The sequence below is a fragment of the Acanthisitta chloris genome, unplaced genomic scaffold (assembly GCF_000695815.1).
Source record: "Acanthisitta chloris isolate BGI_N310 unplaced genomic scaffold, ASM69581v1 scaffold26016, whole genome shotgun sequence".
Classification (NCBI taxonomy): domain Eukaryota; kingdom Metazoa; phylum Chordata; class Aves; order Passeriformes; family Acanthisittidae; genus Acanthisitta; species Acanthisitta chloris.
Genome location: NW_008677963.1, coordinates 333 through 13,776, shown reverse-complemented (window position 1 = coordinate 13,776; position 13,444 = coordinate 333). Strand labels below are relative to the sequence as shown.

The 13,444-nt window shown below is 51.0% G+C and overlaps 1 protein-coding gene across 1 annotated transcript; it reads right to left on the bottom strand.

Moving 5' to 3' along the window:
* Window positions 1-3,378: 3,378 nt before the first annotated feature.
* Window positions 3,379-10,905, bottom strand: RASSF2 (Ras association (RalGDS/AF-6) domain family member 2). The gene is made up of 10 exons (XM_009076724.1): window positions 10,847-10,905; window positions 9,516-9,591; window positions 8,727-8,878; window positions 8,078-8,175; window positions 5,135-5,286; window positions 4,945-5,046; window positions 4,765-4,816; window positions 4,563-4,684; window positions 3,629-3,726; window positions 3,379-3,448 (listed from the first exon to the last, which is right to left on the bottom strand). The coding sequence occupies exons 1-10, from the start codon at window positions 10,903-10,905 to the stop codon at window positions 3,379-3,381; spliced, it is 981 nt and encodes a 326-aa protein (XP_009074972.1).
* Window positions 10,906-13,444: the final 2,539 nt, after the last annotated feature.

Genomic DNA, 13,444 nt, shown 5'->3' with positions numbered 1-13,444 from the left:
CAGCACCAGCCGTCGCGGGGTCTCATCCTGCACCACCTGTGGAACGCGCACAGCGAGCTGTAGAATCAACCGAGTTGGAAGAGAACTCCAAGAGCGTCAAACCCAACCCTAGCGGTTACTCTCAGCGGAGTTGACGTCATTATATTCGACTTCTCATTTCTCTGAGCAACCTACTGACTCCTTAACCCAACCAAGCTCAAAGCAAACTCCCCCAGAGGCTTTTGGTTCCAGCTTCTTTTGCTGTTACCATGTCAAACTCTTTGGAGTATTCGTGCCACAAAAGTGTTTTGGATGTCACAGATGGTGACAGAATATCCAGGTCAGATTATAGACAAGCAAACACCCTGGGGAGAAAGAAACTCTGTTGTTTGATTAGTGCTGATCATTGTATAGAATCAACTGGGTTGGAAAAGAGCTCCAAGATCATAAAGTCCCAACCCTACTGTGGTCACTAGACCAAGTGCCACACCCAGTCTCACCTTGAAACCCTCCAGGGATGGTGAATCCACCACCTCCCTGGGCAGCTCATTCCAATGCCTGAGCACTCTCTCTGTAAAAAATCTCTTCCTAATATCCAAGGGACAGGGTATGGTGTAACAGGTTCAAATTGAAGGAGGGGAAATTTAGGCTAGATATTAGGCAGAAGTTTTCCCTGTGAGGGTGGTGAGACACTGGCACAGGTTGCCCAGGGAGGTGTTGGATGCCCCAACCCTATGACTGTTCATTCCAGGTTGGATGAAACCTTGCTCAACCTGCTCTGGTGGGAGTTTTCCCTGCCCAGGGCAGGGGATTTTGACTAAATGATCCCTAAGCTCCATTCCAACCCCTAAAACTCTATGATTCTATGAAATGCTCCCAATTTCCCAACTTTCACCTTCATTTTCCCACCCCACTGCAAAGCTCTGGAGCATCAGGATGGGATTGCCCCCACCCTGCACCCCGGGGCTGAGCAAACAGACTCATTGTGCCGAAGCTGCTGAGCCATCGCAGCCCCAAAATCATCCCAAAAATAGCAGGAGCTGTGTGGACAAAAGGGCTTTTGAAAGAGCAGAGTCCCCTGGCCGCTTGCCCCGGCCCAGCATCGCTGCATCAGCAATTCCCTCCCTGCTGGAAGGTGCCAGGCCTGACCCATTCCTTCCAAACCCAACGTTTCAAAAATTAAACCCAGGCTCGATTAATTTAATTTGCCTCATTTCACTGCCCTGCTCCTCCAGTCAATGGGGTTGATTATAAGGAAAAGCTGGAGAAGTGCATGTTCCCCTTCCTGAGTTTTTCCAGAGGTTTGCCACTGCTGGAAACACCACCAACCCAGGCAGCAAACCTCCAAAAATTTAACACAAGAATTTTTTTTTTTCCTTCCTATTTTCCCCCTCCCTTTATTTCCCTTACATCACCCAAACTTATGGAACACCACTTAGGGAAAATCCCAGCGCTGGAGCTTCCCTGGGCTCCTCTCCCCATCCCAACCTCCAGCCCATGTGTGTGCCAAACTCCTTCACTTTTACCCTTGCTCTCTGCCCAATTCTTCCCTTTTCCAGCCCTAGGCTCCCTGCCCAGGATTCTGCCCTTACCTGTGCACCCTGTGCCGCACCGCTGATGGCTCTTCCCGTCTGTGCCCTCTGGGCTCGACTCACACCCGACTTTTCCCAACAAATAAGCAGCTCCAACGTCACTCCTATCCCCCTCCTGTTCGGGGAGGGACAATCGGGATGCAATGGGCTGGATAACACCAGGCTGGGGAGCCAGCAAAGCGTGGCTGGGGAGAACCTGCGGGATAACCTGTGGGATAACCTGTGGGATAACCTGTGGGATGCAGATCAGCCTTGAGGAAGCCAAAGAAAATGAATATAACAGGAGTTTTACCTGCTGGAAGAGACATATCCAGAGGATGGAGCCTGCCAACTATGGTGCCTGGGGATAAATCATCCCTAAGGGCTGGAGAAATCCTAAAAAAGCCCAATACTCCCCCAAAATCCTTCACCAGTTTAGCTGTCAGTCTCCAGCTCTGCAAGGCAGGAGCATTTTTCCTTGGGAGACTTCCCCACTGGGATTCAGGCAGGTTTTGCTCCTTCCTCATTGCTCCTAGCCCCCACAGAGCCCATTTCCCTGGAATTTCTATCCACAAAGTGATTCCCTTTGGACAAACCAGGCTCTCACACAGTGGTTTTCATTCTGTGTTAAGTTGCTACATATTTGGTTCTCTTGGTAACCCACACAGCAATGCCACAATCATCCTGCAAATCCATACAAAGCTCCTCTCGCTGTACAACACTTTCCCAAACACATGTTGAAGGTGGAAAAGGTACCATTAAAATTCCAAAATATTACAAAGATACATTGCAAAAACTCCAAGGGAGGGAGAAAGTCAAGAGTTTTAGTTCACGTCGAGGTATACAATTGGTATTGCTGGTTTAGCATGGGAGGGAGGAGGTTTGTCCAGGTGGTGGTAACAGAGGGAGGAGGTTTGTCCAGGTGGTGGTGGTAATTGAGCCAGTTTGGTCCTGGTTTCACCAGGATGATGTGCTGGCACCTCTGGGAAATGGATTTGGAAAACAAAATCCTCTTTATTCCTGCCTCCCCCTCCTCCTGCCTTCCCACCACATCCCATCCAGCATCCCTCGGGATGCTCGACGCCCTCAGCGACCCCTGCGAGTGCTATTTGGCATGTTACAGCTACCAGAGAGCTTTGACATCATGGTTGTCTTCAAAAATCTCTAATATTAGTGCAAATTAGAGAGGGAAAGGGAGGGAATATGCGACCAGAGGCAGGTTAAGGGAAGGTGCTGGAAAAATGCCATTCACACTTGTGCCATAAATCCAAAGATCAGTGCCCAGGGCAGGGCTCAACCCACAGTTCCCAGAGACCCTTTGGATTGACACAAACTTCCTGTCACCTGCGAATTATTGCAATAGGAATGTGCTTTTTTTTCCCTAAAAAAAAAAAAAAAAAAAAAGTTAAAGAGGAATTCTTTGTGCTCTCTTGTCATCAAGCAGCAGATCCTCCATGGGAGCCACGTGTGGGTGTCTCCAAATTGAGCCCCAAATTTCTTCTCTGGAATGCTTGTAGCCCTCACTTGGCCCCATCCTCAGCTTTGTGCTGCTCATGGATTTCCTCTGGTTTTGTTGTTTATCCCTGTTATTCCCAGAGACTTGAGGTTTTGGCTGAAGCTGCCACCAGCCAGAGCCTTGCTGGGAAAAATCCCATGGAGAAACCTCGGAGGATGCTGTGCAGGTGATGTGCATGAGGATGGGTTGGCTCAAGGCTGGAGCAATCCAGATGGACACTGGGAGCGTTCTGGGAATGACAGGGATTTGGGATTTGGTACAGTACATCCTACAGGCACATGGCTCTTCGTGCCAGGGCACTGGTGATGAGTTTCACATCGCCGTTGGACCTTCTGAGATCTCCTCCAGCCTCTGCTCGATCATCAGCCGAAGGATGGAGTACCTGGAGAGGCACAAGAGGATTTTTCAGCATCAAGCTGGCCAAGAAAAACCCTGGAATAATGCAAACCCCAGTGGTTCATGCATGCATTAGGGATAGAGTGCTATGCCAATGAATTTTGGGACCAAACTAGCAACATCCTTCCCTCCCTGCATCCCCCTCAGCATCCTCTGCCCATCATACTTGCGCATCAACTTCTTCACTTCACGGTCCTCCTCTTCCTCCAGCTTCTGGATGAAGCTCCTGAGGATGGGCATCTCAAACTTGATGTACTGAGCGACCTGGGTGGGAGAGGAACAGCAAGAGAGATGATAAAGAGGATGTGATGGCAGCAACACCTCCCTGGGTTTAACCGAGGAAATCAAGGACTCCCCAGTTTTTGCAACAGCCTTAACAAAAATGGATGTTTGTGCAAACAAGTGATGCCCTGGGAAAAAAAAAAAAACACCTTTATTTATGTATTTATCTTAACTTATCCACCCTCTGCAAGACTTGGCTCTGTCACACGCAGAGCCTTGTGCATGCCCAGTGTCTCAGACAGCTCTTCAAGCCCAAATATCCCCACCAGGGACTCGTTTGAGTTGGGATTCGGGAGCAGAGCAGCCTTGGGAATCCAGCAGATGGCACAGTGGAGCTTTCCCGGCTGGAAAAATACCAATTCTGCCAAAGGCTGTGCTGGAATCGCTGGTCCGTGATGGGATTGGGATGGCACAACAGGCCCGGGGGGGTTGGCTCTGGGTTGGAGCTGCTCTTTGAGCACAGGGCAAGGATTTTCCTATAGGATGGGAAGTTTCCATGGGGAGATGCAAGAGCAAAGCAACTCCTGCAGCTCTAATACATGGAAACTTCTGTTCATTGGGAAGAAAATATTCCCTCTGAGGGTGGGCACAGGTTGTCCAGAGAAGCTGTGGCTGTTCCATCCCTGGGAGTGTTCCAGGTCAGGTTGGATGGGGCTTGGAGCAACCTGAGCTGGTGGAAGGTGTCCCTGCCTGTGGCAGGTTGGGACTGGATGATCTTTAAGGTCCTTTCAACCCAAACCATTCCATGATTCTATGACTCCCCCCAGTTTTTCCAAGCCTATCCAAGAGTGATGAACATCCCATGTTGGCAAACTCACGTCGTAGGTGACTTCTTCCACCTGGTCCTTCTCCATGAGGAAGACCTTGGAGACCTGTTCGCAGGGGCCCTGCAGGACTCGGGCGATCAGGGGGTAGTCACTGGCTCTCAACTTCTGCTTCTCTGCAACACCAAAACCCCAGTTGGGCCTGGCCCAGTGGGAGCAGCCAATGCTTCAGTGGATCCAGGGATTGGGCACTCACCTCCACTCGTGTGGACGACGTAGAGCGCGAACTCCTCCGCCGAGTTCTCGATCTGGATGGAGACACAAACCACTAGTAAACATATAAAGGTCAAATAGATAATCTAGTCAATTATAATGATAAGTCTAAAAATCTCATGCAGAACAATCCAGGAACGTTCAGGAGGGATAATAAACACACCTTGAACTTGTTGAGCAGCAGTTTGAGGACCTGAGGGGTGGTCATGGTGCTGTTTATCCGCACGTTGGTGACGGAGCCGTAGGCAGGTGTGAACACCGAGGTCTACGGGGCACAAAGTCCGTTGAGAGCTCTCCCTGGATTCCCCCCACACTCTGATCCATGGGGATGGGGTTGGGGAGCTGGGGCTCACCTTGTGGTTGTAGAAGTGGCCGTTGATGGAGAAGCGATGCCGGCGGATGCGACGCTGCTCGCTGGGCGTGCGGGAAGTGCCGCGGGGACGCACGCCCACGTCGCTCCGCGTCCGCATCAGCTGAGGAGCCTCCTCTGGGGGAGCCTTGGGAGCTGCAAGAGATCCAGTGGGAGGGTGGGGATGTGGATTGAGGGCATGAGAGAACCTTCCAAGGGTCCTACTCCAGAGCTTGTTGTGTTGGGCCAATGCTCTCACGCACATCGTGTGATTTTAGGGTGTCCCGTGCAGGGTCAGGAGTTGGATCAATGATCCTTGTGAGTCCCTTCCCACTCAGGATATCCAGTGATTCCAGCATCTTCCTGCTGCAAAACTGGGGGCAAGAGAGAAACCCCCAGTTTCTCAGGGTCCTACTCCAGAGCTTGTTGTGTTGGGACGATGTTCTCAGGGACATGGTGGAATTGTTGGGGTGTCCTGTGCAGGGCAGGAGTTGGATCAATGATCCTTGTGAGTCCCTTCCCACTCAGGATATCCAGTGATTCCAGCATCTTCCTGCTGCAAAACTGGGGGCAAGAGAGAAACCCCCAGTTTCTCAGGGTCCTACTCCAGAGCTTGTTGTGTTGGGACGATGTTCTCAGGGACATGGTGGAATTGTTGGGGTGTCCTGTGCAGGGCAGGAGTTGGATCAATGATCCTTGTGAGTCCCTTCCCACTCAGGATATCCAGTGATTCCAGCATCTTCCTGCTGCAAAACTGGGGGCAAGAGAGAAACCCCCAGTTTCTCAGGGTCCTACTCCAGAGCTTGTTGTGTTGGGACGATGTTCTCAGGGACATGGTGGAATTGTTGGGGTGTCCTGTGCAGGGCAGGAGTTGGATCAATGATCCTTGTGAGTCCCTTCCCACTCAGGATATCCAGTGATTCCAGCATCTTCCTGCTGCAAAACTGGGGGCAAGAGAGAAACCCTCAGGGTCCTACTCTAGTGCTTGTTGTGTTGGGTCAATGCTCCCAATCATATCATGTGATTTTATGGTGTCCCATGCAGGGCCAGGAGTTGGATCAATGATCCTTGTGAGTCCCTTCCCACTCAGGATATCCAGTGATTCCAGCATCTTCCTGCTGCAAAACTGGGGGCAAGAGAGAAACCCTCAGGGTCCTACTCTAGTGCTTGTTGTGTTGGGTCAATGCTCCCAATCATATCATGTGATTTTATGGTGTCCCATGCAGGGCCAGGAGTTGGATCAATGATCCTTGTGAGTCCCTTCCCACTCAGGATATCCAGTGATTCCAGCATCTTCCTGCTGCAAAACTGGGGGCAAGAGAGAAACCCCCAGTTTCTCAGGGTCCTACTCCAGAGCTTGTTGTGTTGGGACGATGTTCTCAGGGACATGGTGGAATTGTTGGGGTGTCCTGTGCAGGGCAGGAGTTGGATCAATGATCCTTGTGAGTTCCTTCCCACTCAGGATATCCAGTGATTCCAGAATCTTCCTGCTGGGAGTTCCCCATGGGTGCAAAAATCCCATCCCAGCAACTCAGCCCTACAACCTTCCCAGGACACACTTAACCCACCAATTCAAACCACAGCAACTGGTTTATTCTCCTCCAGCCCCTGAAGGAGGTTATTAGCTCAGCATTAGCTGCCCAAATCCATGCTGCTACCTGGATAAAACCTCTTCTCCCGGGAAATAGAGCATCCTCGCTCGCTTTTCCATAATTTAACTTTCCCTTTTCTCCTTCCCTTTAATGAGAACAGGCAAACGAGGGCAGAGCCTCAGATCTCTGCGGGAAAACTGGCCTGGATCCAGGTTATTATAAACCAGCTCTTCATCCATTTTTAATGAAGCTCTCAGGCTGCAGCTTTGGGTGTTTTCATTCAAAGCATGTCTACAGCAAGGAAAAATCTCCGGGACACGCTGCTCCAGATGCACATACAGTGACTAAGCACTCACGAGGAGCTGTGCACGCACATCAGGCACTGATTTCTACTGGATTTTAGAGGGAAAAAATGGAATAAAAGGCTTTTTTTTTTTTTTCTGAGGTGCTGGAGGAGGATTAAGGTCATGAGGCTGAGAGAGCCACTGGGGAATTGCAATGGTTTGACCTAGGGTGGGTAATGCCCAGGGAAGCTTCAGCCAAGGGAGGAAAAGTGTTGTTAGTAGGGAGGTCAAAAAGGAAAAAAACTGGAGGAATATGGATAGGGGTTCATGGATCAATGAGTTTTACAAGGGCTCAGCTCCTCTCTGAGCTGGGATATGGATCAGCATCCAGGCACGTAAAGGATTAGCTGGTTCTTCTCTCTCCCCCCATGAAAAAAGATCCCCCCAAAAAGTCAGAACAGCTGCAAAATGCCCCAATTGGATGAGAAAAATGCACCCAGCAGATTTTTCCTGTGGGAATTCCCAGTGGGACAGTTTGTGTCCCTTTCCTTGCTGCCTCTGCTCCAAACAAGGGGTTAACGAAGCGCCTGGCCGAGCTCTTCCCCCTCCACAGAGGAAAAAATCAGGGAGGGGAAAAACACTTTGCAGCAATGTTGACTTCCCCATGGTAACGGCACTTCCCAATGAGCCCATTCTTCTTCCCGAAACGCGGAGCCTCCGGGAAGGGGAAGCACAGACATCCTTTTCCCTACGATCCCACGAGGCTCTTTGCTCCATCCCCCTATTTCTTTCCAAGCTCCTTTCCACCACATCCCACTGCAGCTCCTTCCCCAAGCAAAACCCCTTGGGAATCATGGAATCATTTGGGTTGGAAAAGACCTTTCAGATCCTGGAGTTTCAGGCTAGGATTAAACCAAACGAATCAAGGAGCTTTGGAAGTGGCTCCAGGGAACCTGGAGCAGGATGGGGATGCAGGAGGGTAAAACAAGGCTGGCTTAGGTTTGCTCAAATAAAACTGGAGCATGAGGTAGCTTATCCCAACTTCTCAGCCAAATCCAAGTGGATCCAAGCTTGGCTCACCTGTGCCATTCCCGGGAGCCTCCGCGTTCGGCGCAGCCTCCGCATCCGTCACCTGGATGTCTGGCAAGGTGCTGGGCTTCAGCACAGACCTGGCATGGACAGAGGTGGTGAGGGGTGCCCTGCCAGCATCCAGCTGCAGAGGGAATGATTATCCAGGGAATCTCCTCTCTGAGCCCACATACTGCTGCTTCCAGCCTGGAAATCTGCCCGTTCTCCCAGTGGATTGGCAGACAACCCTCCCTGTAGGGTCACAGCACGGGCTAGTTGCAATATAAAACCCAAATCCCATCCTGTCCTGCTCCCAAAAACCACTTGGAAGGTGTTATCTCAGCTGCCCTCTTCCCAGGAAGGAATGCTGAGGCCCCAAGCAGCATCGTTTTACACCAGGGGGAGATTTCCAAAGGGGAGAGGAGCAAAAAAAAAACGGGGAGTCTGCAAAGAGAGGGGGCACAAAAAGAGCATCATTGCCAAAACCAGGGGGGACTTGGCATTGTGAACCCACAACCCTTTAGTTCAGCCTTGGCTTGGGCCGAAATGACCCACTGAGAGCAGCTGGGGGTGCAACCAGCCAACCCTGACAGCTGGAGGGGGTGGGGGGCGTTTTTGGGGGTGTTTGTGTCTGCTCCCCTTCCCAGCTCACCCGTGGGCCCCCAGGTTGCAGCCAGAGTGCCAGGAGGAGGAGGAGGGTGGTGGTCGGATGCGCTGGTTGTCGTCCTGCATCTGGAGGCGGATGGGACGCCGCAGCCCCCAGGAGATGTTCAGCAGCCCCTCCACGATGAGCTCCCCTTCCTCCTGCAGCAGGGATGGGCACTCAGCATCCCAAAGAGCAGTCAGGAACGTGGGCTTGGAATTGATGAGCTTTAGGTAACTTCCAAGCCAAACTGTTCCTATGATTCAGTGGCTAAAAGGTGTTTTTTGGGCCTCACGAGTCCATGCGGTCTCACCCTTGTGCCTGGTAGGATCATGGGGCAGATTCTCCTGGAAACTATGGGAAGGCACGTGGAAAATAAGGATTGGTGGCAGCCAATGTGGCTTCATTAGGGCAAATTGTGCCTGACAAAATTAATGACCTCCCAGGATGGGGTTATGGCACCGATGGATCAGGGAAGAGCAAGTGACATCGTCTACCTGGACTTGAGCAAAGCCCCTGACACTGCTCTGCATGACATGGAATCATGGAATGGTTTGGGCTGGAAGGGACCTTAAAGACTATCCAGTGAATTCCTTATCTGCTGAGTGTTCCATCCCTCAAACCCAGTCTCTCCAGTTTAGAGCTGAGGTCCAAGGCCAGGCTGGATGCAGCTTGGAGCAACCTGGTTTGGTGGAAGGTGTCCCTGCCCAGGGCAGGAGGTGGAACAAGATTCCATGATTCCCTAAGTCAGAAACATTCCCAATTCCCTGGGCTTGGTGCCTGCCCAGGGGTTCTTACCTCCCGGTGCCGCAGCTGCAGATTTTGCCCTTCGTAGTAGATGTTGTAGGTCTTCAAGTGCAAGAGCAGCTCATTTCTGGGGAAAACAATTGGAAAAGACACTGAGAAGAGGTTTGGAAGAACAAGGGAAGAAAACTGCAGGTAACACTTGATGCCCCCTGAGCTGCCTAAGGGGAATTTGGGGGATCTGGGATTGCTCCCCTGGTTAGGGAGGTTGCTATGCTCTGCAGGAGCCAAAAGAGCTTTATTTGAGGCAAGTTTGGGTCTTTTGGCACCTCTGGATTTCCCTCGTTGGGGATATCTGCTGTGAGGATGCTCTTTGCACCCACAGGTAGGGGGAGAATCTCCCTGAAAGTGTGTCCTACATAAACCTTGCAGAAAGACCCAAGAAAACCCAACAGGCCTCGGAGGAGCTGTCAGAGGGCTGAAAACCAAAGCAGTTTTCAGGGCACCCAAGGCCTGAGGTCATGGGGGAGTCACAAGGGATCACAGGAGAGTTGGTCACGTTGGCTCCAGATTCTGATCTCGGAATAAAAATCTGAGCCTTATTCCAGAGGCAAAGTAATGATCAAAATAAAACTGCAACTATCAAAATGAAGATAAAAAATAGATGAAATAAAGCTATAAAGATACATATGGACTTAAAAATAATGACTGAAAATAAAGATCAATAGCAACTGAAGATAAACCATCCCAGGCTGGCATGGCCCAGCCCTGAATCCAGGGACAGTGTTGCCCCTGGCACTGGTTCCTGATGCTGTGGGGGCTGAGGATGCTCAGCAGCACCAGCCTGGGACAAACAAGCACAAATCACAGGGATTTGGGGTCATGGGAAAGAAAAAAGGGAGAGGGAAACATCACATATTTGCTTTATCTCTTTCAAAATCTTCCTTAAAACCTGGGGATCATTTTCCTTCTTTGGCAAAGAACAAAAGAGCAGTTAATGAGGATCTTGTCAGCCAAAAAAATTCCTCTTTTTTTGGGGAAGTTCAGAGAGCATTTGGCCACATTCCTAAGGGAAATTTCAGCATCCCATTAAGAATCCTCTGGGTTTGTTCCAGAACGGATTTTTTTTTCCACATCCAAGTGGATTGAGTCAAACCCAGGGACACTCCTATCCTTCCAACCCCAAGGAATATTATATACTAAGGATAACACATCACATATTGGTTTTATAGTATCACTACACATCACATATTTCAGATCACATCATCTATCAGACATTATATTATGTCTTATCTATCACACAATGCACATATCCCCCCTGGAATATTGCAGACATCCTCCCCAGCTCCTGCATTCCTGAGTTCCAGCCCTCCAGAGCATCTTACTTGGAGATGAATTTGTCTTTTCCACAGGGAACCAGGTCCTCTCCACCGCCGTAATCCATCCTCCCTCTCCGCTGTCATGGGAGCTGAGCTGCACAGAGGGAGGGGAGAAAAGCCTGGGATGAGCCTCCCCATTCCCACATCCCTGGCACACTCTCATGGAGAACAGGGAGAAAAGAAACTCCCCTGGGATGGGAATTGCTCCTGGAAAACGCAGCACAGGACACAGACGTGAGTAGAGTTTGCTGTGGCTTCTCCAGGAGAGGCAGTGGGAAGGGAGGGAGATCAGATAAGGGCAGAGGTGCCTTAAACTCACTGAAAATTTAATCCCAGGGGAGATTGGCTTACGCTGAATTTGCATTTGGAGCATCCATGGATGATCCCAGTGACGCCAGAGCTGGAGGTGGGAGGGTTATCAATGTTCCTTTTCTCCACCTATTTTACTGCTATTTTATTCTTCAGAGCTTTGGACACACAAGGTTGGGTCCAGCTGCTGCTTCCTCGTGCTATCCCAACCCAGTGGCAGCAGAAGAGGTGATTTTCCAAGCAGCCAGAGATGCCAGTTGGATTTTTGTGCCAAAAGATCTCCATTCTCCTGTACAAACACTTGGGAAGTCCCCCTAAAATCCCATCTTGGAACTGGCCCAGTTTGGATCTCCAGTGTGATTTTTGGATGCTACAAGGTGGAATTAAAATGGGATTTGGAGTGAAGCCCTTGGAAATCAGGCACCAGAGGGACCTTGAAATGCACCATTGGGGCAGCTTTGAATGATGCAAAAAAGGCTTCTTGGGCTTTGCTTTTTCTTGGATGTTTGTGCAAACTCTCCTCCAGGCAGGATTTCATTTTTCCAGGGTCTCTCCCCTCCCTTCCCTTATCCCAGCAGAGAAACTGAGGTGAGAAAAAAGCATTTACTCTGCAAACTGCTATTTTTCCTCCACCTCCCACATCGCCATGTGCTTCCTCCTGATCCCCTGGGAAACAAACCCCTTTTCCTGCAAGGAAAACACCCAACTCCACAACAAAATCCAGATGGAAAAATGACTCAACCAAGGCCATGGGGTAAAACCTGTGTCAGAGGATGAACCTGCCTCTAAATCCTCTGCACAGCAGCAATCCTGGTGTCCTGCCCTGCCCACCAGGATAGATCCCAGCAAAAAACCTTCTGTGCCATGTCTCAAACCACAGATGAGGCTGGAAAGGCCAAGCTGGAGCTGGAGCAGGAGGGGAAGGGCAGGAAGCAAGGCCAGCCCTGGGGCTCTGCCTGAGAAAAAGCAGAAGAGAAACTCCCCACCGAAAAAAATCGCTCGGCACAGCGGAAGAGCTGACAAAGCTTTGGGTTTCCTGAGGAGCCACACGAGCATCCCGGGAAAACCCAGCACCAACCTCCTCCTGCAGCCAGCAACTGCCTCTCCTGCATCCATCCCTCCTCCCACAGGGAATAAACCCAGCAAGAATCCCATTTATCCCCCCTCAATGACCCAGCAAGAATCCCATTTATCCCCCCACAGCAATAGCAGGAGGGGATTTTGCAGGCAGCTTGGTGGCTTTGGGGTGTATGTGTGCGTGGTGGGACTCAGATTTGGGGGATACAGGAGGGGCAGGAACAAGCATCTCACTCCTGGGTGTGCTCTGCAGTGGATGAAAAGCTCTGGGGATGTCCCTGCTGAGGCAGAGGGAGGGTTAGAGGACATGACAATTGGCCCATGCAAAAATGATGCCAAAAATAACCAAAGTGTCTGAAAAAAAAACCCTCCTACAGCAGCACAGTCACACTGAGCTTCTCTCCGGAGCATTGTGGCTGTGCAAAGGGGTGAAGCCAAAGCCTCAGTTCTCCTGAAGGGAAGATGAGGGTGAACTGCAGCCCAATAAAAAAAAAGCCATGTGGGGATGGAGGAGCTCCCAAACACAGGTTCATCCTCCCGTGCTGAGGAGTTCTGTTTCCTGTTTACGCCCTGGCGCTGCCACCTTTGCCTCCGTCACCACATCCCCTTCCGAGCAGCAGGAAAGGGGCAAATTCTTCCTTTTTTGGGTCTTGAGAGCACCAGGAGGTGGGAGGAGAGCTGCCCAGACAGAGCCCAGCCATGCTGACCCTGGGGTTCCAGCACAGCTCTGCTGAGAGGCTGCAAACCACTCCCATCACCCCAATAAAAGTGCAAATCTCCCAATTGCTCAACCCCAGCAGCTCAGCACGGGCTTCTCTTCCTGGCAGCCCTGTGCCTCAGTTTCCCCTCTCTGAGCTGACGTGTTTCCCCCGTGCCTGGTGTGGCCTAAGCCTTTGCTGGTGCCTTGTAAAGTGTTTTTCCAGCACCATCAGATCACACTGACCCCCTGTGCCTGGAGGATTTCAGCCCTCTCTGCCTCAGCTGCTCCTGCTGGTGCTTTCAGGCCTGATGGACCCAGCTGACCTCAGACTTATTCCACTCCCTAAAAATAATCATCTCCCTGAGCCTCTTCCTACACTCCTACAGCCCTACATGCCCTGCAGGACAGAGGGAGCCTGGCAGGATCCCTGGAGCAGGGATGAGCTCCCACTTTTGCTGAGCTCCAGGAGGGATGCACAGCTCAAATCCAACAACAAAACAAGGGGAAAAAGCAGGACC

Coding starts and splice junctions, on each gene's coding strand:
- RASSF2 (XM_009076724.1), bottom strand. CDS start 10,905: ATGGATTACGGCGGTGGAGAGGACCTGGTTCCCTGTGGAAAAGACAAA. Junction 3,727..4,562: donor TGGAAGAAGTCACCTACGAC/GTGAGTTTGCCA, acceptor TCTCCCACCCAG/GTCGCTCAGTACATCAAGTT. Junction 3,449..3,628: donor GTGAAGAAGTTGATGCGCAA/GTATGATGGGCA, acceptor GTGCCTCTCCAG/GTACTCCATCCTTCGGCTGA.